Source organism: Megascapheus bottae, chromosome 18 (assembly GCF_031878675.1).
Source record: "Megascapheus bottae isolate mThoBot1 chromosome 18, mThoBot2.hap1, whole genome shotgun sequence".
NCBI lineage: Eukaryota > Metazoa > Chordata > Mammalia > Rodentia > Geomyidae > Megascapheus > Megascapheus bottae.
Genome location: NC_143526.1, coordinates 35573139 through 35597829, shown reverse-complemented (window position 1 = coordinate 35597829; position 24691 = coordinate 35573139). Strand labels below are relative to the sequence as shown.

General features: G+C 44.2%; 1 protein-coding gene across 1 annotated transcript in view; it reads left to right on the top strand.

The window, feature by feature from the left end:
- Positions 1-24691, top strand: part of Chd6 (chromodomain helicase DNA binding protein 6) — a 142431-nt gene that overhangs the window by 101940 nt on the left and 15800 nt on the right. Inside the window, exons 18-33 of the mRNA XM_090352378.1 lie at positions 181-345; positions 1609-1788; positions 3436-3546; positions 5123-5325; positions 6029-6228; positions 6859-7018; positions 8294-8383; positions 9706-9809; positions 10749-10878; positions 12340-12400; positions 17125-17188; positions 17795-18011; positions 20298-20506; positions 21742-23319; positions 23735-23883; positions 24477-24683. Coding sequence (XP_090208504.1) covers positions 181-345; positions 1609-1788; positions 3436-3546; positions 5123-5325; positions 6029-6228; positions 6859-7018; positions 8294-8383; positions 9706-9809; positions 10749-10878; positions 12340-12400; positions 17125-17188; positions 17795-18011; positions 20298-20506; positions 21742-23319; positions 23735-23883; positions 24477-24683 — 3828 coding nt within the window. The remainder of the gene's footprint in view (positions 1-180; positions 346-1608; positions 1789-3435; positions 3547-5122; positions 5326-6028; positions 6229-6858; positions 7019-8293; positions 8384-9705; positions 9810-10748; positions 10879-12339; positions 12401-17124; positions 17189-17794; positions 18012-20297; positions 20507-21741; positions 23320-23734; positions 23884-24476; positions 24684-24691) is intronic.

Sequence of the window (24691 nt, the reverse complement as noted above, 5' to 3'; positions counted from 1 at the left end):
ACAAAAAAATGTTGTTCCCAAAGGTGGCAGCTGACACTTCTGTTCTGAACCCCCTAGTGTCCTGTATCACATACCAGAGAGGAGGTTATCACACCACAGGTGTGTGAGCACTTCCTAAGCCCAGGCTCCCTGTCATGATTAAAATGGCCATGTGCTGTGTCTGACCCTCCTCCCTTCCAGGCCCAGGCTCGATGTCACCGCATAGGCCAGAGCAAAGCCGTGAAGGTATATCGCCTCATCACTCGGAACTCCTATGAACGGGAGATGTTTGACAAGGCCAGCCTGAAGCTGGGCCTGGACAAGGCCGTTCTTCAGGACATCAACCGAAAGGGAAGCACCAATGGAGTGAGTAGGACAGGCCTGCCCTGAGTGTTAGGAGCACTCTTAACAAGGCCAGTGCATTTTGACAGCTGTTTCTGGGTTCACGTTGACCTTCTGCATCTGCACGTTTTTATTGTACAATTCCCCACAGAATTCTACATTAGGCCTCTGCCCTTCTCAATGTATAAAGAAATCTTAGGAGCAGTTCTGTAACAGAGCTGCCCAGCATGGGATGCCATGTCAGGAAACAGTTTGCAGCCACCCCCACTAGAACCAGTAGATCTTAGCATCCTTTCCAGGGCAAGCATGCATTTGGTATCAGCCTTAGCTCCTTCTTAATAGTATCATGGGGTCAGTGTTATCCGAGTCATGGACCTGAACACTGAACAGCATGTTAAAGATCTTCAATGTGTGAGAGTCAGTGAACAGTGAATGAATAAATTAGCTCCCAATATGTCAGTTAAAGTCTTTTTCTCCTTTGAGGTAAAAGATAAGAATTGTAGCTAAAACACTTAAATTATTTTAAAGTATAAGCAAACAAAGCAGAATATCTCCTTAATCTCTGTGCTTAGGGCATCAAAGATTGGGAATTAGAATCTAAATGAGTTGTCTTTAGTCCAGATGTTCTGTATTCTCTTAGCTATGCATATGTTACTAAGTATAGCGCTTCAAGTTACCCATCCGGGTAGTCGTGGAATTCCCTCTTGTGATTGTTATAAAGAGAACCAGATTCTTAATTAGAACCAGGAAAGGGTGTTTTGAACCCCATTTCCTGTTTTCCAAAAGCAGTTGAGAAGATCACACTTGGCACGAGACCCCTTTTTTTAGTTAGCAAATGACATCATTTCCAATACAAATGTATTTATTTAATGATGAATAAATCATCATTCTTCAGCTCATTTGATACATCTGGAGGTTTTTAAAGATACAGGCTTAAACTAAAATATTAATAAAAGATGTCAAATATATCCTCTTCAATGGTGTGTAGTTTTAATGGCTTATGACAGCTGATAATAACCAATGTCCTAAAAAATGTTTGGCCATTTGGATCGTGTGCTGGGCTTTATTCCAGAGCTCCCGTAGAGAATTGCCTGCCTGTCCTCCTAGAGAAAGCGTAGCGCACCTTTATCTGAGCTTCCATTTTCCAAAGTTTGTTGTCCATATTTTATTCTTCTAATACGTACTTTTAGAGCAGGAACGGGAAGCCCAGTCATAAAAGCCAGATTTGAGACTGGTTTTCCCCATGCATTTTCCACTTGGTGAATTGCCTTTGGTGGCCTGTTTCAGGTACAGCAGCTCTCAAAAATGGAGGTGGAGGACTTACTCCGGAAGGGTGCTTATGGAGCCTTGATGGATGAAGAGGATGAAGGCTCAAAGTTCTGTGAAGAAGACATAGATCAGATTCTGCAGAGAAGGACACACACCATCACCATCCAGTCTGAGGGGAAAGGGTCCACGTTTGCCAAGGTACAAGACTTCCCTTCAAAGTCATTACTTGTGAGGAAGGGGAAAAAAGGTGGTTTGCTCTCATTAGCAATGCTTCATTTTCTCCAAAACCCAACCCTTAACAGTGTCCAGCTGCACATCTTGTCTGTGTAACGCTGGAGATGTAGGCGCTTAGAAGGAGTCAGAATACTGAATAAAAGTGAAAGAAAACACTCTTACCATGGAGGGCTGGTGGTGGCTGGCAGGTAAACACTAGTCCGTACTTTGTTCATTTGTCCTGAAGACTGCCTTAGTTAGACCCCTTCCGTGGTCATGTTGGCTGTAGAGCTGTCCTTGAACACAGCCAGAGAGCAGACCTCCAACACACATTCCACTCAAGTAAGAACTTGGTCCATTTTGTGTTCGAGAGGTTTTATATAAGATTCCCAGCTTCTTGTCTGGAAGCTGCTTTCCTATACTGTCCAGGTGACTAGGTTTAGAACTTTGCATGTCATTCTTCAGCTTGCCTGGCAGCAAGCTCTGCAGCTTCTCTGAAACTTTTCTGACCTATTTGATCCAGTCTCCTGTTTGGTAATTCCTGTAGGCCTTTTTCAGTAGCTTATCTTATGCTTTGTGGAGAGAATATGGACGATCTCTCCCTCGTCTCTGCACTTCATACTGCCTAGCCTAGAGCAGTCTAGAGGAGAAATTTAGTCACAGAAAATAAAAATGTAAGCGGGGCATGGTGGCTTATGCCTGTAATCCTAGCTACTCAAGAGGCTGAGATCCAAGGATCACAGTTCTAAGTCAGCCTAGACAAGGAAGTCCATGAGACTCTTACCTCCATTTAACCAACCAGAAAACTGGAAGTGGCACTGTGGCTAAAGGGGTAGCGTGATAGCCTTGAGCTGAAGAGCTCAGGGCCAGCACCCAGGCCCAGAGTTCAAGTCTCACAACCGAATCAAAAGAAAGGAAGGAAGGAGGGAGGGAGGAAAAAAAGAAGGAAGGAAGGAAAGAAGTAGGAATTAACCCTTCAGCCTGTGGTGGTTGTACACCTGCCATTCCCAGCACTTGGGAGGCCAACGCAGACCTCGAGAGGCTATTGATGGAGGAGGGCTGCAGATTTAAGCCAGCCTGGGCCACATGGGAAGACCCCGTCTCAAAATAAAAAAAACTTGATGCATGTGTGTGCCTGTCCTAGGGCTTGCACAAAGAGCCCCGATACTGTCTCTCAGCTTTTTTGCTAAAGTCTAGTATTCTACCACTTGAGCCACAACTCCACTTCTGGCTTTTGGTGAGCAATAGGGAAAACTCACAGACTTTCCTGCCTAGATTGACTTTGAACCACTATAAAAGCTCCCAGCACCCAGCCCAGAAGTCTTTTTATAGGGAACAAGGCATCAAATAATATACTGCTATTGTTTCCCTACTTCAATGTTAAAGTTCTAAAAAAAAATTCTGTACTCTGAAATTTTAGTGGTGTCACCCAGTCTTTAAAATAAAACAAAAAAAAAAAAATAGGTTGAGATTTCACATTCACTTTGAAAGCACTGTTAGAGGCTTGGGTTTTGATGCAGATCATATACTAAAGTTTCTGATGCACTTAAAATAACTTCTTTTTCTTTCTTAATTATTACTTGTTTGGTACTACATTCAAGCCCAGTTTATTGACGCTTGTCTCTTTCACAGGCTAGCTTTGTGGCTTCAGGAAATAGAACGGATATTTCCTTAGATGATCCTAACTTTTGGCAGAAATGGGCTAAAATAGCTGAATTAGACACTGAAGCAAAAAATGAGAAGGTATGGTGTATTTATCCCATTCTTGCAATTATTGACCCTTGAGTCTTGATACTTAGATGGGGTCTTAATGTAATGCACCTAAAATATGCCTGGCACAGAGGTAGCCCTTGGTGAATGTAAACTGTCACAACTTCACAGTGACCTAGTGAGACACAGGCTACAGGGCTGCTGGGTGTCAGAGGAAGGCAGTTAGAACTGGGACTGGCCAGACAGATGGAGTCTGGCCTCTGTCTCATGCCAGTTAGCATCTTGGGTGTGGGATTCCTTTACCCTGGTATCAGTATTCCAATGAAAGCAACCTCATCTCTAACAAATAAAAGGAAGGTGATGGAAAGCTTGTTTCTTTGGGTGTCTCCAGTTTCCTGTTTTTAAATGTAGGAGAGAGTAGGCTTTAGAATGAAACCCTTTGGGTGAGGTACTTGACCTCACCAAGCCAAATGGAAAAGAAGGTATTGAGTCAGTCCCTCATGGGGGGTGCAAACATAATTGGCACCAGCGTCCCACTGGAGGTGAGGCCCCATAAAATGTTGGTTTCCCTTCTTCTTCCTCTGTGGTCCTGTCAGCTCACTTAAGGATGAATACGCATCCTTTCTTCCTATCTTCCCAGGTGAGAGTTGAACCCACCAACTGGGAAGGCAATCCCTGCTGATTGCCAGCTAAGTCTATAACCAGCACTTGACCATATATACTGTTCTGCAGGTCTGCCGGTGGCTGCTAACCTGAACACCTTCCTCCAAATAAAAATGCTGGTTCTCCTCTTTTAAGATTGAGTCCCCTGTAGTAACCTGCTTGAAGAGTCGTTTCCAGCATGGCAGTCACACAGTCACTGTGTGTAGGACATCGTGTGGGGAGAGGGAAAGGAAGAATTCCTGCACTAGAAGTAGCAGAAGGCAGTGGGAGAATTCCAAGGTGGAAAGCAGACATGTCTGGAAATGGGCTGTCTGAGCTGCATAGAAAGGTGTCCAGAGGTTTAGCCTGGCCTTGGGTAGAGGTGCAGGGAGGAAGAGTTAAGGAAGAAGGTAGGATGAGACTGGAAGCAATCAGTATGGCCAGGTGACCCACCAAAATGAGAAATTCCTAAGGTAGAGATTTTTGTCTTTCGGCAAAAGGACATGGTTGATAGACACAGTACCAGAGGAAGCAGACAATAAAGCAGCAGGGGATTTGTTTGTCTTCAGGAAGTTGCTGAGCAGATGGAATTCTCTGACCTATTCTATCTCCAAAGTACAGACTGCTCTCTGTATGCTGAGCAAAACAGCTGGAGCTCACAACTCCTGTCGTTCTTGGCAAAGGCAGTCTGCTAGTCTGGGCACTTGAGGGCCTTGCTTGCCCTATACCTCTACCTGAGAGATGGTGTCGTTCAACACTGGGGACCAGGTCCCAGAGAATCCCCTCTGCTCTCCCTGAGGTCAGGGGATCACAGGTGTGCCAGTGAAGAGCCTCTCCTGCCAGAGGGTGATACAGGGTCGTTGTTTCTCAGATTGCCTTAAGGAACAGCTGCAGGATGAGTTTGCACTTTTTGATGAGCGTAGAGAGAAAAAGGGGCCCTCTTTTCATCCGTCTTCTCAATTTCTAGGAAAGCTTAGTAATTGACCGACCTCGCGTGAGAAAACAGACCAAACACTACAACTCATTCGAAGAGGATGAGCTCATGGAATTTTCAGAATTGGACAGTGACTCCGATGAAAGGCCCACGAGGTCCAGGCGCCTCAATGACAAAGCCAGGCGCTACCTCCGAGCTGAGTGCTTCCGCGTTGAGAAAAACCTGCTCATCTTCGGGTGGGTATTGGCTTGGAGGTGGCAGTGGGGGTGGTGTTTTCCCACTCCTGTTTGAATATCAACCCCTAAGATCTGCACAGCGCATCTCGCCAGTCCCTCTGGAGTTGACGGAGCTGATGAGATCTGCTGGAGCAAGAGAGCTGGCTTTATGTCCAGATCCCCTGTTGCTGTGTGCTCTGCAGACATCGTGTAGAGGTGCCATGATTTTTTTTTTTTTTTCAAATGCTGTAACAGCAAATGCCTGATGCTAATTTGCTGCCTGGTACTGATTTCCTGCCTTTTCCCCCCAAGGAAGTATAAGGAGTCAGCGCAACAGATGTTGCCATCAAGGCCTGATTTGTGCAGCAAGAGTGCTGTGGTTGATATTGAAGGCTCAGTTTCCAAGCTGACCATTGCTTTTGAATACTGCAGCTGGACTCTGTTTCAATCCAGCCTTATTCTTGGCTCACAATAGTTCCAATCTAGACGTATTCTTAGTTTTCAGTAGTCCATCCTGTCTTGACACTAATAATCTTGTAAGGCTGTCAGTGTCTGATGGCCCAATGACATTTGATGTGTTGCAGTCATGAGCCCGCCCCTCACAGGCCTTCCAGAACAAAATAGACCAATAGAGAATGAAGAGCACCTTAGCTCCTTTGCCTGCTTTGGGGTGGGTTTGCCGTGTCCCCTCCCTTCCAATGCCTTTCTGTGTGTTCACTGTCAGCTGGGGCCGGTGGAAGGACATCCTGACTCATGGGCGATTCAAGTGGCACCTGAATGAGAAGGACATGGAGATGATTTGCCGGGCGCTGCTGGTATACTGTGTCAAGCATTACAAGGGCGATGAGAAAATCAAGAGTTTCATTTGGGAGCTGATCACCCCTTCCAAAGATGGGCAGGCCCAGACCCTCCAGAACCACTCAGGTGAGAGGCACGAGCTCCCCGTGCTCTCATCCCCACCCCTGTGTGGGTACACATTATGGTGCTGTTTCTGGTTGGAAAGGGTGGCTATACTCTTAGTTCTCCCTCCAGACCATACAGTGTGACCTTGTTATTTGGTTTGCGGCCTTGCAGTTTTCCACGTGCTGTCCTGCCCACATCCCTGAAAGAAGCTCACAGGGTTCTTTCCCTGAGCTGGTGCTTCCCGCTTGAGCTCTGTGACTCACCTTTTGTGTTTTGCTGTTCCATCCCTGTCCCAGTCCCTCTTCTATCTGGCCTTTCCTTCTGCTGTACTTTGCTATAAATGACCAAGCTCACCTTCAAGCTTCACATCACACCCTCCTTTTCCCCTTGCTAAACTGGAAGATTCCAAAGGCACAGGCTGTGGTCCACTTTTGTTGCTTTTCCCAGGATCCTCGTTGAATCTTACTGACTGACTCAAGTTTTGTGGGGATGACTGAGTAGGGGACTTGTGAACTAAGGAGTGGGGCCTGTCATCCATCACCTGCCGTGTGTGACCCAGCTCCTCTTTGCAACCCCCGCCTGGCTTTAGTTCATTCCTATATTGAAGTGTCCTTGGCTCATCCTCATGCCAACACTGTCTTTCTCTTCCAGGGTTGTCTGCCCCAGTTCCCAGAGGGAGGAAAGGGAAGAAGACAAAGAACCAGCTACTGCTCCCAGAACTAAAGAATGCAGACTGGCTAGCCACCTGTAACCCTGAGGTGGTCTTGCACGATGATGGCTACAAGAAACATCTCAAACAGCACTGTAACAAGTGAGTCCCCCCCCCTCATCTCCCGGGGGCAGCTGTGCACCCTGTCCAGCCTTTTGAGAGAACTGCATGTGGAGACCCCTTTACGTTCCATGCCGCTCACCATGCAGAGTCTAAAAAACAGGATGTGTATGAGTAGTCTCAGCTGGGACAGCATTCATTGGTGGCCCGGTACTGGTGGCTTACACCTGTAATCCTAACTACTCAGGGTTACAGTTTAAAACCAACACAGGCAGAAAAGTCCATGAGACTCTTATCTTTAAAGCCACAAATGAGCCGGCTACCAGTTGCTCACACTTCTCTAATTCTGGCTCTCACGAGGCTGAGATCTGAGGATTATTACAATTGGAAGCCAGCTTGGGTCGGAAAGTCTATGAAACTCTTACCTCCAGTTAAACACTTTCCCCCAAAAAAGCCAGAAATGGAACTGCAGCTCAAGTGATAGATTGCTACCCTTGAGCATAAAAGCTCAGGGAGAGCAGCCAGCCCCTGAGTTCAAAGCCCCAGAACTAGTACCCCAAAAAAGCCACAAGTAGAGGTGTGACTCAAGTGGTAGAGTGCTAGCCTTGAGAGAAAAAGCCAAGCAAGAGTGGGGTGCCCTGAGTTCAAGCTCCAGTACTGACACACATAACAAAACTAAAATTCACTTTTAGCCACTCACTGGTACTCCTGACTCTACAGTAGTAGCTACTTGAGAGGCTGAAATCTAAAGGCTACAATTCAGAAACAGCCAGACAGAAAAGTTCACGAGACTGTTCACCTCCAGTTAACCAGCAAAAATCCAGCAATGCTTTGGCTTAAATGGTAGGGCACAAACCTTGAGGAAAGAAAAATTGCCAAGCATGAGTGCCAGAGTTCAAGCAACAGTACTAACACTAAAAAAAATTAAAATTATAAAAGAATTCATTTCATGGTGTATGAGTGAAAAATGTTTGCAAGAACCATTGCTTAGCATCTAGTAAACTGAGGTCATTGTGGCCATGTGAAAGGGACAAGTAACCTTTGGAAGATTGGGAAGAGTGCTCACTGTCCATGCTCTCTTCTATCCCTAGTGGTTCACAGCATCATCCATCTCCATCCAAGGAGATGGTTTTCCTGATAAGATAGGTAGGCATGGTCACGGTATCACCTGCCATTGGTGCTCTAGGTTTTGTGTTTCTGGTACTTCACACCACTAACTCCATGGGAATGCCCGTTATTTCCCTGTCTTATTTCAGAAGTGTGTTCACAGGTAGCCCTGGTTTCTGTTGTTTGCATTAACATGGTCACTTTTTACAGAGTTCTCTTGCGGGTCCGGATGCTGTACTACCTAAAAGCTGAAATCCTGGGAGAAGCAGCTGATAAAGCATTTGAGGGAACTCCTGCCAGGTAATACATTTTGCCTTTCAGTGTTAAGGAGTTGGTATAAAATGACAGTGGGCACCTGTAATCCTAGCTACTTGGGCAGTCAGCCTGAGCCTGGTTTCAACAATGAAAAAGTTAAGCATGGTGGTACAAATAGGATCTTAATTCACACCGGCACAAACATAAAAGCATGATCCTATTTGGAAAGTAACTAAAAGCAGCAAAAGTATCACCATCTTGGCACAGTGGGCAACACATCAAGGATGTGACTTCAGTGGTAATAATACCCACATTGCAAAAAAGGAAAAGAAAAAACAGCAGAAAAAATTTGACACGAACTGGCCAAACTGGTCTGTGCTTCAAGAGGCCCATGTTTTACCCTGACCAGCTGCCTGGGACAAAGAAAGGGAGGAAAAGAATGACCGTAATGGAAGAGAGAAGCCATCTAAGACTGTGGGGAAGTCAAGAGGTAGTGGCTCACGCCTATAATCCTAGCCACCCCAAAGGCTGAAATCTGAGGATCATGGTTTGAAAAGCCAGCCTGAGCAGGAAAGTCCCTGAGACTCTCATGTCCAATAAACTACTCAGAAAAGGCTGAAAGTGGCCAGGTATCTCAGTGGTCAAGTGCAAGACTTGAGCACAAAGAACTCAGAGACAGCACCCAGGGCCAGAGTTCAAGCCCCGGACTGGCAAAAAAAAAAAAAAAGAAAAGAAAAAACTAAAGACAATGAGCTTTGTCCCCATGTGGCCTGGGTGGGAGGAAAGACACTGGAAGAGGGATTTTGATGGAAGAGCCTGTTCTTCCCTGCTAGGGCAAGTTATATTCATACATGACCCCCAAACAGCCATCTTTATGTCTCTGATTGTACAAGTGCAGACCTTATTCTCAGGTTGAACTTGTGTTGAGGAACACATGATTTATTTGAGCACTGTTGTTTTACCTATTCATATATGTGCTCAGTACTCATATATATGAGTTCAACCATTTGGGCAAACTTCTGCCTTTAGGTAACCAATATATCAGTTGCTTTTGCCATGGTTCTTGACTAAAGATGTACATCAGAGCAACCTTATACGTATAGATCCCAGCACCACTGACAGTGGATTCTCTAGAGAGTACTTCAAAACCATGATACCCTTTGTTTAGTCCAAATTAGAGCCAAATTAGAGATAGCTTCTGATGTGATTCTGACAAAGCCTATTTGAGAAACCTGGACCACAGTGTTGTGACTTCTTCTCAGTGACTTCAGCATCACAGTATGCCATTAGGAGTGTAGCTTAATAGCAGAGTTGGGCCAGTAGATCTTCCATTGTTGGTGTTTGAGTCTTACCTGTTCCTGCCATAGGGAGCTGGATGTACCTCTGCCTGACATAGACTATGTGGAGATCCCAGTGGATTGGTGGGATGCTGAAGCTGATAAGTCCCTTCTCATTGGCGTGTTCAAGCATGGTAGGTGTTTCAGGAATTCTTTTTCTTTTTGATCAGTTTCCCCAGGAAAGACGACTCAGGCTATCTTTGACTAAACTGCACACATGGCTACAAATTCCATAGTCCACCCCTTTAAGGAAGGAGAGCTTCACCTCCTTACCTGGTCTTGACCATGAATGTGTGGCTTGTGACACAAGTATGACTTCGAAAGAGTAGCTGTGGTCCCAAAAAAATGCACTGGATGTTTGACCTTCTCTCTTACTTGTTTGCTTGGTGGGATTGCCTCCTTTCTTAATGGCCCTGGTCCCTGGCACGTAGTAAAAACCCACTGTTTCTAAAATGAAGGAGTAAATACATGCAGTAACACACGAGGCTATAGCTTTTCATATGTTTGCCCTTAACTAGTAAAAAAAAAAAAAATATGCTGATGTGATGGTCAGTCTTCTTTCTTAAAAACATTAGCCTGCAGATTAGAGGAGACCGAGAAGTTTCAGAAGATTCAGTTCCTAGGGAATATTTCAGCCTTCCTTCCACCATCTTGTTCAGTTTCTCTTTCTAGTGTGTGGGGTGGACTTGGAGGAGACAGGCCCATTTGAGGTCTAATGACGAATCTGAAGTTGAGGGCTGGAGAACTTGTACAAGTAGCTCCTATGATTCCCTTTGCTGGCCAAAAGCAGAAAGCCATTGCTGATAGCATCTGGGCTCTGCCTCTGTTCACAGACACTGAGGATTTATATGAGCTTTCAGTTTTCGTCCTTCACTGCTCAGAAGTGTCAGCCTTATCTTCCACGTCCTCCCTGGTTTGGAAGTCTCATTAGATCTCATTAACCCCACAGAAGCATTTTTTTGTTGGTTGTGTTTCATTTTTCACTATGAGGGAAAACAAAATGACTATGTAGGACCCGCGGTGGATTTGGTGAGCTATGACATAACTGCTGGCACTCCTCATTGCTTGATCAGGCTATGAGAGGTACAATGCCATGCGAGCAGACCCAGCACTCTGCTTCCTGGACAAAGTTGGGATGCCAGATGAGAAGTCTCTTTCTGCAGAGCAGGGTGTTACGGACGGAACCTCGGACATTCCTGAAAGGTGAGAAGCCACACAGACCAACACTGATGTGTCAGTCCATGCCACCAACCTGTTATATGCACGGCATTCTTGGTATCTTAAGGGAATCTGCTAGCTTCCTATAGTATCTGCCTCCAAATTGCCACTTTGGGTCTAACCCAAAGTGCTTCACACCAGCTTTCCTTTTGTCTGGTCAGAGAGTTTTCACAGATGAAGAATTCAATTCAGTCTCCTTGTACATGGCAGAAAGCTAAGAAGAGAAAAACTAAGTGCAGGCTTCTTGATCTTGAAGTTCTTCGGCTAAAACGGCAGTATTATGTCAGATGGCGAGCGCCATGAGTAAAGTGAACTGAGCCCATCTTTGATAGCCATGGCATTTCATCCCGTCCCAGGGGTGCACAAATGTGTGGAAGCATCACCTTTGGCCAAGTTTTATTTCCTGTTATCATAACTCTAAAACGAATAAATTCTCAAGAAAGCTGAACTAAATAGCTAAAAACTGTAGTTCCAAATGTTCCTGTCTTTGGAAAAGGAAGCTTTGGGTCTAATATTCTCCACTTAAGTAGTAGATTCTACTTCTCATTGGCCCAGGGCTGTGGTCAAGTCTGGCCATGACCACCTAGCACTGCTGGAGCCCCTAACCATCCTCTCAAACCAGGAAAAGCTTGTAATGCCTGGTGTTGTTCTTTGCTCTAGAGACATTTCTTGTGGACAATTGATAAAAATGCATTCTGGGATATATTAACAAAGACCCAAATGACAAAAGATGCTGACATAGATTCACATTAAAAAAACTAAAACACTCCCAGGGCAAGGTGACTGGTAAAGCCCTGAAGCCCTTTTATTTTAGGTGATGTAGTTGTTCTTTCTAGCCAAGCATTGTTGATAGAAGATGATCCTACATCCCACACCTGAGCAGCCAACACACACACATTTTGGATGAGAATATTTCAAAGTTTTCAAAAGGAATTGTGAAAAACAGCTAGTGAACACCACCTGTATGTGATGGCAGAGAGCAAATGCCTTCCTTCCCAGCCAGGAGCCAGAGCTTCCTTCCAAGGACGTGTTTATGCCAGATGCCAGTGACTTTTCTGGGAAGACTCTCTCCACTGTAGTCTGGGCTTGATACCCTCTGGCCTCACGCCTCCATCCACACAACCTTCAGGCTAGAGTCTCTTGTCAGACAGCTCTTAGTAGCAGAAAAAATGTTTTGTTTTTTGTGATTGAACAGCCAGCCTCTAGCAAATCACCATGCTCCAGCAAACATGTTGGCCATAGAAATGATGACATTGTCTGATGATTGTATCTCTCATTTTGTCTCTTGAGGTCTCCCAAAAGGAAGAGGGAAACTAAGCTTTTAACTGCCTTTTGAGAAAGAGACCTACTAATAATCTACAGTGTTTGGGGGAGGAATGTGCAGAGAAGTCCTTTCAAGGACCCTGATAGCAGACTAACAAGTGGTATATCATTACTTTTATATAGGGGCAGCCCTGAGAAAGAAGACAGTGCCGAGGACAAATTGGATGGCCTCCAGAAGCAAACGGTGAGTCAAAACAGCTGCTTACCAGGTACCAGTGGCTCGCGCCTGTAAACCTAGCTACTCAGGAAACGGAGATCTGGAGATCACAGTTCAAAGCCAGCCTGGGCAGGAAAGTCTGTGAAATGCTTATCTCCAACTAACTACCAGAAAACTGGAAGTGGAACTGTGGTTCAAAATGGTAGAACACTAGCCTTGAGTGACAAAGCTCAGGGACAGCACTCAGGCCCTGAGTTCAAGCCCCACAACCAGCAAAAAGAAAAGTGCTGTCTTGGTCACCCACACTGTCTTTCACGTCCAGAAAAGACCCTCATCCTGGTAGTGCTGGTAATGGGAACTTTGATTGTATTGCTGCAGATACATTTTTATTGCCAGGATTCCACAATAATGTGGACATTTTAAACACACAAATTGCATTGCATTTTTGTCTGAGTATCTAGAGATTTTTAGATGTAGTTGTGAAACACAGAAGGTTTTGTGTATGCTTTATTTCTCTTATAGTCACATCTTACAAAATTATAGTATCACAACCAAAGCATGGTTGTTGATAGAATCAGGAGGCACACAGAGACCACAGAATGTTTCTCTAACCTTATCCACTTCTCTTCCACTTCCACTCCCCATTTTGTCCCAGGAAACCATTTATCTATCTCTTCATTATGTCTATAATTTATCATTTTAAAAATGTTCTGTGGATGGAATCATACATTGGGTAACTTTTGAAGACTGGCTTTTCCATTCAGGATAATTCTCTGAAGATTCATTCAAGTTATTCTTGGTACCAGCTGTACTTCATTCCATTTTACTCACATGCAGTGCCCCCTAGTATGGATAAACCACAGTTTGTTCCCTCATCTATTCCATCATATTTGGGTTATTTACAGCCTTTTTTTTTTTTAAGAAGTCCTTTCTACACATTTGCATGGAGAATATTTGTGTGAGTACACGTTTTCATTTTTCTGGAATAAATGCCCAAGAATATTATTATTAGGCAATACTGTAGTTACATGTTTTGATTTTTTAAGTTTCTGCCAGACTTATTCAGAGTGACTGTACATTTTCGTATTCCCACTGACAGAGGATGGATGATCTGCCTTCTCCGCATCGTCCATCTGCATTCGGTGGCATCACATGAGTCCTTCTGATGGGCATAATGATAACCTTGTTGTGGTTTCAGTTGGTATTTCCTCAATGACCTGTGATACTAGACATCATTTCCTGTACTTGATTGCCATTTTTCATGTCTGCTTTTCTTTGTTGTATGTTCTCTAAAAGTCCAGATACTACTGTTTTGCCAGGAAGGTATTTTGCAAATACTTTCAACCACATCAGAATTCATCATTTCATCCTATTCAAGTTATCTTTGGCAGAAGAAAGGTTTTACTTGTGAGAAGTCAGCTTATCCATTTTTGTTTTTCATAGTTCTCACTTATGTCACGTCTGAATTTCTGCCTATCTCATTGTCTTCAGGGTCTAAAAGCTGTGTAGTTTTACAGTTAAGTTTATGGTCCCTTTAGATTAATTTGTATATAAATGAAGGCAAACAGATCAATGGGGTTTTTGGTTTTTTAAACAGATCAATGGGGTTTTTGGTTTTTTTGAGACAGGGTCTCTTCACTATGTTGTCTAAGCTGGCCTCAAGTTCAAGATCCTTCTGTTGAGCTTCATGAGTGGTGAGCTTAAAGGCATAATCTTGCCACTCCCACCGTAAGGATTTTTTTTTCCTTTTTCATCTATTCATATTTCAGAACAGGTCTAGAACAGTTTGTTTAAATCTTGTCTGCATTACATTTTCTTTATGCCATATGGGGAAAAAATAACATTCGAGTATATTTCTATGGCTCTATTTCTGGGTTCTGGGTTCTGTCCAATTGATGTACTTGTCTCTTCCTTTGCCAGTAGTGTACAATCTGGATTGCTTTAGCTGTGTCATGAGTCTTAAATTGTGTAGACTGATTCCTCCCACTTCATTCTTTTTTTTAAATTGCTTTAGCTTTTCTTGTTCCTTTGTCTTTCTATATAAATTTTGGAATAAAATTATATCTGCAGAAAGTCTTGCTGGAATTTCATAGGAATTGCTTTGAGCTCCCTCACTGCTTTTGAGAATTGACATCTTCACCATATTGTGTTTAGCTGTATTATATCTTACTATACGTCTCTTTACTTTCTTAACCTCTTTTTAAACATTTTCACCAACTGTTTACTTTTCAGCATTTAAGGTCTGTACATGTTTGTTAAACTGTATTTTAGTGTTTTAGTTTTCTTTGGAATGGTTGTAAATCCTGTTATATTTTTAACTTTGTTACTCCTGTATTCCTTGCTGATACACAGAAAACAAGGCAATGAATCTTTTTTGTCTTATGTCCTATGACCTCACTGGACTCACTTCTTAGTTCTAGGAGCTTTTTTCTACAGATTTCTGGGAATTTCCCTTGTCAGCACCACATCATCTACACATAGGAACAGCCTTAATTCTTCCTTTCTAATCTGTATAATTTTTATTTCTTTTCATTCCCTTACTGCAATGGCAAAAACTTCCACCCTATGTGAAGGAGACAGTGGAACATACATCCTTTGCCTTTTTCCTGTTACGGAAGAAAGATAGTTTTATAGTGTTAAGTATAGTGTTAACTGCCAGGCACTGATGCTTCATGCTTGTAATCCTAGCTTCTCAAGAGGCTGATATCTGAGGATCACAATTTGAAGCCAGCCCTGGCAGGAAAATCTGAATTTTTTATCTCCAATGAACTTCTAAAGAGTCAGAATAGAGCTGTGGCTCAGGTGGGAAGAGCATTATCTTTGAGCAAAAAAGCTCAGGGATAGCACCAAGGTCCTGAGTTCAAGCCCTAGGACTGGCACCAACAACAACAAAAAATTTATACATATATATACATATATTTATCATGTTAGCTGTTAATGCCTTTAATAGATCTCTTTATGAAAAGTATGGGAAGTGGAGAGAGAGATTGAGATTTTGTCTCATAAATAACCAAAATATGCCTAGGAATGTGACTCCAGTGTTAGAACACTGCCCAGCAAGTGTGAAGCATTGAGTTCAAACCCCACTACTGCCAAATAAAAAATAATTAGATGTAAGCTGGTCCTTGATGATGTGTGCCTGTGATCCCAGCAGAGCAGGAGGAGTGTGTTCGAAGGGCACCCCAGCCCAAGGCAAAATTACATGATCCTAAAGCGAAAAGGAAAAAAACTTTGACGTTATGGTTCAAGTGGTAGAGTGCCTGCCTAGCAAATATGAGGCCCTAAGTTCAAAACTCCAATACCACTTAAAAGACAAAAGACACAAAACACCATCCTGGGTTTTCCATGCTTTATTGACCTTTATGTGGCAGGAAGTAGTTCTAGCCTGGAGAAAGGAAATTGAGAAGTACTTCACAGTTCTGGAGCCTTTTCACTCTCCAAATAGACTTTCCTCTAGGATCCTCTGGTTGCTATTTTGTAGATTACTTGGCTACCAGATTAGACTGGAGCTCACCTTTGCCACTTGTTAGCCACATAACTGAACTTCTTGCTAGGCCTTGTTTTGTGCATCCGTAACATGGGGGTAGGAGTAGTTTCTAAACACAGCTCAGATAACTAAACGAGATAAGCCACATAAAGAGTTTTGTTCCCTTTTGCCTTCTCAGAGCTTTCTCTCTCAGGTCCCAGAAGCCAGGAGTTGAAATTAACTAGTGGCCGTAGGTATCTGTCCATTCCTATCCTATCACCTGCTGCAGCTTCCCCCCTCCCCCCCCCCCCCGCCCCAATCCAGGGGATAGCAAGCACTTTTAGCAAAGCACCAGATAATTAATATTTACATGTGTTCTCTGTCTTACAGTCTTTGTTCTTTTTAGTACCCAGAATCATAAGAACCATTCTTAATTTGAGGGTCAAACAAAAATGAATGCAGGCCACATTTTACTGAATGTTACTCTTGTTCTCTGACACTGTGCTCTAACATCTTAAGTCTTGAGGTTGCTCTATGCTATCAAAAGATGGCAAAAGAGGTTAGTTGTGATGGTGTAAATTTTGGTGATAAAATAATGTCCTGTTGAAAGCAGGATCTCTTTCCACCTGCACACTCTCACAAATGCCATAAACATATTTAAGGAGCTTTTATAGTTCCATTCCTGAGACCAAGACAGAGCTTGTGACGGACTCCTTTAGTTTGACAAGTACACCAACTTGAACAAGCTCCATGCCTGTGATCTTACTCCAGATCCAGTTGGAGCTTGAAGTTGTCATTTTAATTTTAAATTCCTGGGGTTTTGCACCATCAGGTCTCCTGTCTGCAGCAGTCATGTTTTATGAAAATAGTGTCTGTTGCTGTGAAGTAAGCTAACCATAATGAACATGAGCCTGACACTACTTCAGCTAAAAAAAAAAGACAAAAGTGTAGGCACAGCCTTTGTGAAATGACAGTATTAAATTGCAAGTGATGATGATAAAGCAAATATTGAAATTCACAGCTAAAATACTGCTTGTAGATGTAATTGCCAGGGAGGGTGTGCCAGCTGATTCTCATTGGTGGGGTTGGGAAGACTTCAAACAAACTTCTTTCTGGCTCCTTTAAATCTGTGCCATGCATATCAGGTACCATCTCAGTCTTGGAGACCTTAGTAGGCAGGGATGCATTTCTTCTGTGCATGATTATTTCCTCCTCATAGGTTTTCTCAAAGGTGCTTTCTTCTAAGCTACAGTTTTGCTGACAGAATGGCTTCTTTTACCCATAGGAGAGTCCTGGTGATGGAGGAAGTGATAGCATTTTTGGTGAAAAAAAGGATGGCAGCCGGGCAGGTGAGACTGTGTCCTTCTGAAAACAAAGAAAAGTAAGGTCCCAGTATGTAGTCATCCTGGAGTTTATGTGTAATAAAAACTCTTTTTTATTTCTTTTTTAAGTAAGTTGGCCCTATTCAACTCCACTGGAGTTTCACATGGCTCTGGCTTCTTCTGCCTGATGTTGAAATACAAGTTGAAAGTAAGCTAGGTTGGAGAGCTAAAAAGGAATTCTGATTTCATTGAGAAAGATTATGATAATCTGAAGGAATGGGAGTGGGCTGTGGATTGTTTTCTGAAGTCACACTTAGATCAGAGGCTGTTGAAGGGCCAAGTTTTATAGCAGTGTATATGGTGAAGGCCACAGAGTTTGTTCATTCCTATGCCGTAGAGGGATTCTGCTCCCCCAGAAAAGGATGTGTTTATTCTAGCGAAAAAAATGCCATCCACAACCCAAAGTTGATTCTGAAGCAAAATCACTGCCTTTCCTGACATGCCTACCTCCTAGGCTGTTGTTTAATTGGTCATTGGGCCAACCTTGTTTTTAACAAAAGGGTTGGGGGGAAGTCCAGTTGTTCTTGTCTTAGTTCTGTTTGTAAATACTAATGTCTTCACTGATGTTTGAAGCCCAGGATGGCTCTGACTCAGACAAATCACCGTGGCCTGTCTCATCTGCTCTCACGGCTCGTCTCCGACGTCTGGTCACTATTTATCAGCGTTGCAACCGCAAGGAACTTTGCCGACCTGAAATCCTGGGACCAGGTAACCAAGGATACTGGGTTCAAGAAGAAATGTTCAGGAGAACATCAGAAATGGATCTCATCGGCAAAGAAGCTCAGAAGAGGTAAAGGTGACAACAGGGAAAGTAGTTTGTATTCTCCTGTGAAGTTAGATTGTTTCCAGAATCCATAAATGGGATGATGTTATCTTAAAGACTAGGGATTGTAATGAAACCTGGATATCCTCTGGACACAATTCCCAGGATATTATGATTCTAAGGCCCTGGTCACCAGTGATGTGATTTTAAAATACTGGCATATGTTGGGCCATTTCAAACACCCTTGTTCATCAACACAAAGGGGATTAAAGCTGTCTTACTGTAGCTGCAAGTCTTTGTTATGCCCTGGATAGCAATAAATGCCATAAAGTGCAAGCCCAAAGGAAGGTATAAATGACCAGTTACTTGCTTGTGTGAGTTGCTTGTGTGAGAATTAAGCTAAAAAGGCTACCATAAGCCTGCATAAGCCAGGACTAAGCAAATTATCAAAACTGTGTTTCTTTGAGTCTTTATAATTCTATTCTTCTGATGAAGCATCCACTGACTTAAATGAACACCACATAGCGTATCCAGTTACTTCTTTTGTGCTCCCTCTGGCTTTATGAAATTTGGTGATCCAGGCAAAATGTATCTCCCATCTGGTATAGCTGCAAAGAGGAACTTCTGTCTGCTTCTCTTCTTCCATTGACCCCCTCACCACACTCTCTGCCTGGAAGAGAGAACAACACGCCCAAGAACCTTCTCATAAACAGTCTACATGTAATTACTCCATTCTAAGTCATTATCTCAGTTCTGCACAATATAGACTAGAGGAGCTCTCTGACCCAGAGAAGACAGTTGACATGGTCAGCCCACCTACATAAAACCAAAGAGCAATGAGGAGTTCTGGGGTAGTGCTGGCTGAGGTAGAGCTTTTCCTCTGGGCCCCAGTTTCCTCATGAGATGAAGAGGATGGATTAAATCCTCTGGAAGGTCCCTCCAAGGTTTTGTGATAATCCTGTGCCATGGAGGGAGAGGAGCAGAAGATAAGAATATATAATATGTTTTTAAGCCCAACTTCCTACTAGTGATGTCAACTAGGTAACTTCTAAAAGTAGTTATTCAAGAAGCAATAAACTCTGTACACATACGTAGATAGGAAGGTCAGTCCTAGAGGAAGGAGCTGAAGATCTGAATGAATAGTCCCTCATTGAGAGTAGAGTGATTTTCTTTTTTTTTTTTTGCCAGTCCTGGGCTTGAGCTCAGGGCCTGAGCACTGTCCTTGGACTTTCTCAAGGCTAGAGCTCTACCACTTGAACCTCAGCACCACTTCCGGCTTTTATCTATGTATGTGGTACCAAGGAATCGAACCCGGGTCTTCATGCATGCTAGGCAAGCACTTTAACCACTAGGCCAAGCTCCCGGCCTGTGATTTTCTTTTTAATAAAAGGTTCTCTAGCTCAATTAAACTTAAGTGAAAAATAGACAAACTAGTTCCACTTGCTTCCTTGATCTCATGAATTCTTAAAATATATATTTAAAAAGTGGTTGTGCCAGGAGCGTAACATAGTGGTAGAGTGCTCGCCTAGCATGCATGAAGTCCTTGGTTCGATTCCTCAGTACCACATACATAGAAAAAGTTGAAAATGGCACTGAGGCTCAAGTGGCAGAGCACTAGCCTTGAGCAAAAAGTGTCTAAGGACAGTCCAAGGCCCTGAGTTCAAGCCAAGAAAGAAAGAAAGAGAAAGAAAGAAAGGGGGGGGGGGTATTGGCTTTCAAACAAAAGAAGTATAAGCTGTGAGTGATAGCATACATCTGTAATCTCAGGCCTCAAGAGTCTGTGTCAAGATTGATCAAGTTAAAGGCCAGCCTGGCTATATAGGGAGACTGTGTCTCAAAAAAAGAAAAAGACCAGAAGCTGGAGGCATAGCTGGGGTGGTAGAATACCTACCTACCAAGTACAAGGCCCTTAGTTCAATCCACAGTAAGAAAAGAAAAGCTAGGCATGGTGATTCAAACCTTTAATCCTAACTACTTGAGGCCACAGTCGGGCTCAGAGTTCAAGACCAACCAAGCCTCACCTCACTCCCCACCCCACTTTATCACAACCCAGTGGCTGGGGCAATGGCATGCACCTATCATCCTAGCAACACAGGGAAGTAGAAATAGGAGGATCAAAGTCTAGGCCAGTAAGACCTTACATCAAAAATGACAAGCACAAAAGGGCTGACAATGACTTAGAGTGGTAGCACTCCTGCCTAGCAAACATGAGGTCCAGGATTCACCCCACCCCACTCCACCCCCCTTCCCAGGACTGCCTTGGAAACAAAGGAGAAAAATCCATTCACTCTCCCTCTCTGATTAAATCTCAAGGTGGACTAGGAGAGAACAAGCAGACTTCTATAGAACAGTGTCTTCCTTTGGAGTCATTTATGATCAAGAAAAGAAAACCTTCGACTGGACACAGTTCCGCATCATTTCTCGTTTAGACAAGAAGTCAGATGAGAGCCTGGAACATTATTTTTATAGTTTTGTGGCCATGTGTCGCAATGTGTGTCGTCTGCCTGCGTGGAAAGAGGATGGTGAGAAAACTGTGGCTATGTGGTTGGTGAGAGGGGGAGAACCTGCTAGCACTGACTGCAGACTTACAATGACATGAGATTCAAATAAAGTCAAGTAGGCTCTTGGAAGCTCACCAACTTGTCATTGGCTCTGCCCTCAGTATAACAAAATGTTTCCCCAGCTGATAGAATGGCAATGAAAATTGAAATTCAGCTAGAACCTCACAAAGGGCCCTGCTCAAGTGGTGGAGCATCTGCCTAGCAAGCACAAGGCCCCGAATACTTTCACCACCAGCAACGGAAGCCTCATGGACATGATGAGACTACCATGTGTTAACTTACACAGAGTTAAATGGGTAGTATGTAAATAGCTCGTGGTCTGGGAAGAGCCCTTCTGAAATGATCTCTTGGTTGGAATTTGCAGCCACTTCCTACAAGTCCCCTTTTAACCTCATTCGCTAGATACACTTAGGTTGGATCATATGGCCATGTTTTAGGACAGCTAAAATAAGCATTGGGCTGGCCTGGCATCTGTTATGTGCTGGTGGTAGCATGCGGACATCCTGTCTTTGCTCCTCAGGTGGCAGGATGGAAATACTGGCATCAGGCCAAGCTGGATATACTGAAAAGATCTGGACCATGGAGTCATACTGACAAGACAGATTCGAATCATAGTTCTGCCACCTTGAGCAGAATAACTTATCTGAGCCTGTTTTGTTATCCATTCACCAGTGGCTCATACCTGTTACCTTAGCTACTCAGGGGCTGAGATCTAAGGATTGTGATTCAAAGCCAGCTTGGGTAGGAAACTCCATAAGACATCTCTCCCATAAACTGCTCATAAAAGCCAGAAGTGGCTCTGTGGCTAAATTGGTAGAGTGCTCACCCTAAGTAAAAGAAATTCGGAGACAATGCCCAGGCCCTGAGTGCAAGTCCCCAGGACCAGCATGGGGTGGGGAAAAAAAGGAATGATGACAGTATATCAGAGAAAATTTTGTAAAAACTGGATAACAAATGGGAAGTAATTAGTGTGTTGAACAGCTAATGATTTTACAGGTCTGATGTTTCCCTGCTCGTTTCATCCTCCCTGAATCTGTTCTTACTCATTTCCTTGTGGTTTCTCACTTGAGCAGGAACCCACTCAGCCATAACTGCCTTGCCACGGGGCCAGGGAGCAGACTGGGAAAACCAAAAATTTGGACAGCAGTGAGTATCTGAAACCACATTGATAGGCTGTGTTTCCTCCCTTCTTCCAGGCACTCCTGATGCTACCATCTATGTTGAGCCCATCACTGAGGAGCGGGCTGCCAAAACTCTGTACCGCATTGAGCTGTTACGGAAGGTCCGAGAGCAGGTGCTCAGGTGTCCCCAGCTCCACGAGCGTCTGCAGCTCTGCAGACCCAGCCTCTACCTCCCAGTCTGGTGGGAGTGTGGGAAGCACGACCGAGACCTGCTCATCGGCACTGCCAAACACGGGCTCAACCGCACCGACTATTACATCATGAATGACCCCCAGCTGTCCTTCCTGGATGCTTACAGAAACTATGCCCAGCATAAAAGGACTGACACCCAGGCCCCGGGAAGTCTGTGTTGCCTTTACCAGAACAACTCCAAATTATATGATTCTCTTACCTATACTCAAATAAGTAGGACTTCAGAGTCCCTTGAAAGTGAACCTGAGAATGCAGTAAAACTCGAAAGCAGAGATGATCATCTTGGTCTTCCCGGGGGCAGCTTGCCTCGTGGGACCTGTGAAAGCTTCCTTTCTAATGCTCAGGATGTCATTTCTATCAACCATGATGAAAGCCTGCTTCCTGAGTCCTTGGAGAAAATGATGTATGGTAAGAAAGGACTCAGCCGAGATCCAGGCTCGTTTCAAGAGAGCCCAAGTACCAACATAGAATCCAGGAAAGATGCCACTACCATCTCCGCCAGCAGGGATGGGAGCTGCCAGCGTGTTAGCCATAAGGCAGAAATAGATTCAAGCTCCTCTCTCATGGAAAGCTTGGAAGCAGGAGTGGCACAAATGAACATTAAAAATGGAAAGCATTTGTTGATATCTCTTTCGAAAGATGGAGAGCCACGCTGCAGTGAGGCAGGGCAGGGACCTGAGAGCACGGGGCCACTGGAGGATAGATGCTTAGCATCCCCTGCCGTGGATGCAGAAAGCGAAAGTGGGTTTGTAGAGCTGTGCAGTCTTAGTGTCTGTGACTCCAAGAGAAACCTCTCATCTGACCAGCAGTTGATTGATTTACTAGAAAGCAAAAGTTTAGAAAGCAAATTGATTCTGAGTCAGAACCAGAGTGATGAGGAAGAGGACGAGGAAGAAAATGAAGAGGAAACCTTAACAGTGGTCACACGCACCAGAGAGAGGCCAGATGTTTTACACCTCGCCGAGCCCACACCTGTCATCCCCAGGGGAAAGAGCCGAGCCTTCCATCTGGATGAAGGCAAGAAAGGAAGCCTAGAGCTGGTAAGCCAGCCTCCTGGACCACAGAAGACCTTCCCTCCTGTAGCCTGTCAGTGCCACTGCAAGCACATGGAGAGGTGGGCGCGGGGCCTCGGAAGTGAGGAATTTGAAGTGGAGAAACCCAAGGCTTACAACCCAGACTTGTTCAGAAGCAAAGCCAACAGTTCCACAGTGGAACACGAGCCCACTGCTCTTCCATCAGAGCCATTTAAAATGAAGCTCTTAAAAGACCCGTGGAAAGAAAGTACAGAGGGAAAGAAAGGTTTCCCCACCTACACTTCTGAGGGAAGTGAACCCAAGTCCGAAGATATGGATTTTGAAAATAAAGATGATTATGATAGAGATGGAGCCTGCCCTAGTCAAGGTATAGTATATAAGACCTTGTGGGATTCTGGGTAAGCCAGTCTTTATGTGATGGGAAGCAGATGGGTGAGGGGGTTGTCTCCAGTGGTCATGATTAGTGGGCCTACTTTCCTTCAGCCAACTAGAACCAGAAGTCAGAAGCCTTAGTCTCAAACTAAATGGAGTTTCCCTAGCCGTGGTCATTGTAGAAACTGAGGGTGGATGCAGATACCAGAGACAGATAAGCCTACATTGATGGCTAAAGCAGGTTTGCCTTTAGGCTTGACTAATTTGGTCCTTTGGAAACAGAAGATATGGTAATTAGTAGTCAACTTAAGGTAGCACAAGCTGAGCCAAGAAGTAAAAAGAACAGAAAAGGTAGATATCCGATCAGTGTCTCCCCAGTGTCCAGTCAGTTTTTGTAATTCTCTTCCCAGACTACCCAGGGAAGTACTCTGAGGAGGAGAGCAAGAGCTCGGCCTCGGGCATCGCAGACCTGGGGGAGGATGCTCAGGAATCACGGGCTCCCACCATTGCCCACCTGCTCCAGGAGAAAGCCCTCTACTCCTTCTCAGAGTGGCCAAAGGTAAATGCCCGCAGCGTGCATCTTCCTCAGAGGCGTTCTCAGCTTGGACTCCTTTCATTTCAACCCTCAAAACAAACTCAAAAGAACTGTTCAGTGTCTTCACAAGGTGTCACTTATGTGCTAGTGGCCCACAGCTGTTACCCTAGCTGCTCAGGAGACTGAGATCTGGGAGTAAAGATCGAAAGCCAGTCTAGACAGAAAAGTTCACAAGGATCTCCAGTTAGCCAACAACAACAAAAAAACCTAGAAGTGGAGTGTTTACCTTGAGCACAAAAGCTCAGGGACAGCACCGAGGCCCCAAGTTCAAGCCCCAGTATTAGCATGTATGTGCACATGCACAAGATACCAGTTATAAAACATTTGGACATTGGAGATAAATGCACTGGACTAATTAAACAATAGGAGAAAGTGTCAAAGTTCCACATTTGTAGCACTGTGAGTTTAATCTTCATTGTCCAGATTATGAAATTTTTTGGAAGGTTTGTGGAGTATGTTCAATGCCGTTCTCTGATCAGCTCCTTTGGGGTGAGATAATTTGACCCTTAAGAGACTGAATTTGGCCCCTCTTATTCTGGCTCTTATTCATTTTCTAGGACCGGGTGATAATTAACCGCCTAGATAATATCTGCCATGTGGTGTTGAAGGGGAAGTGGCCCTCCAGCCAGCAATATGAGCCCTCAGGCACACCTCCCACCCCCATCCTAGCCAGCAATGCTGGTTCTGGAAACAGCTTCTCAGAGCCAGAAGCAGCAGAGCACAGTTTCAGCAACGGGGCAGTATTGGCGGCCCAGCTCCAGCAGGTAAGGCA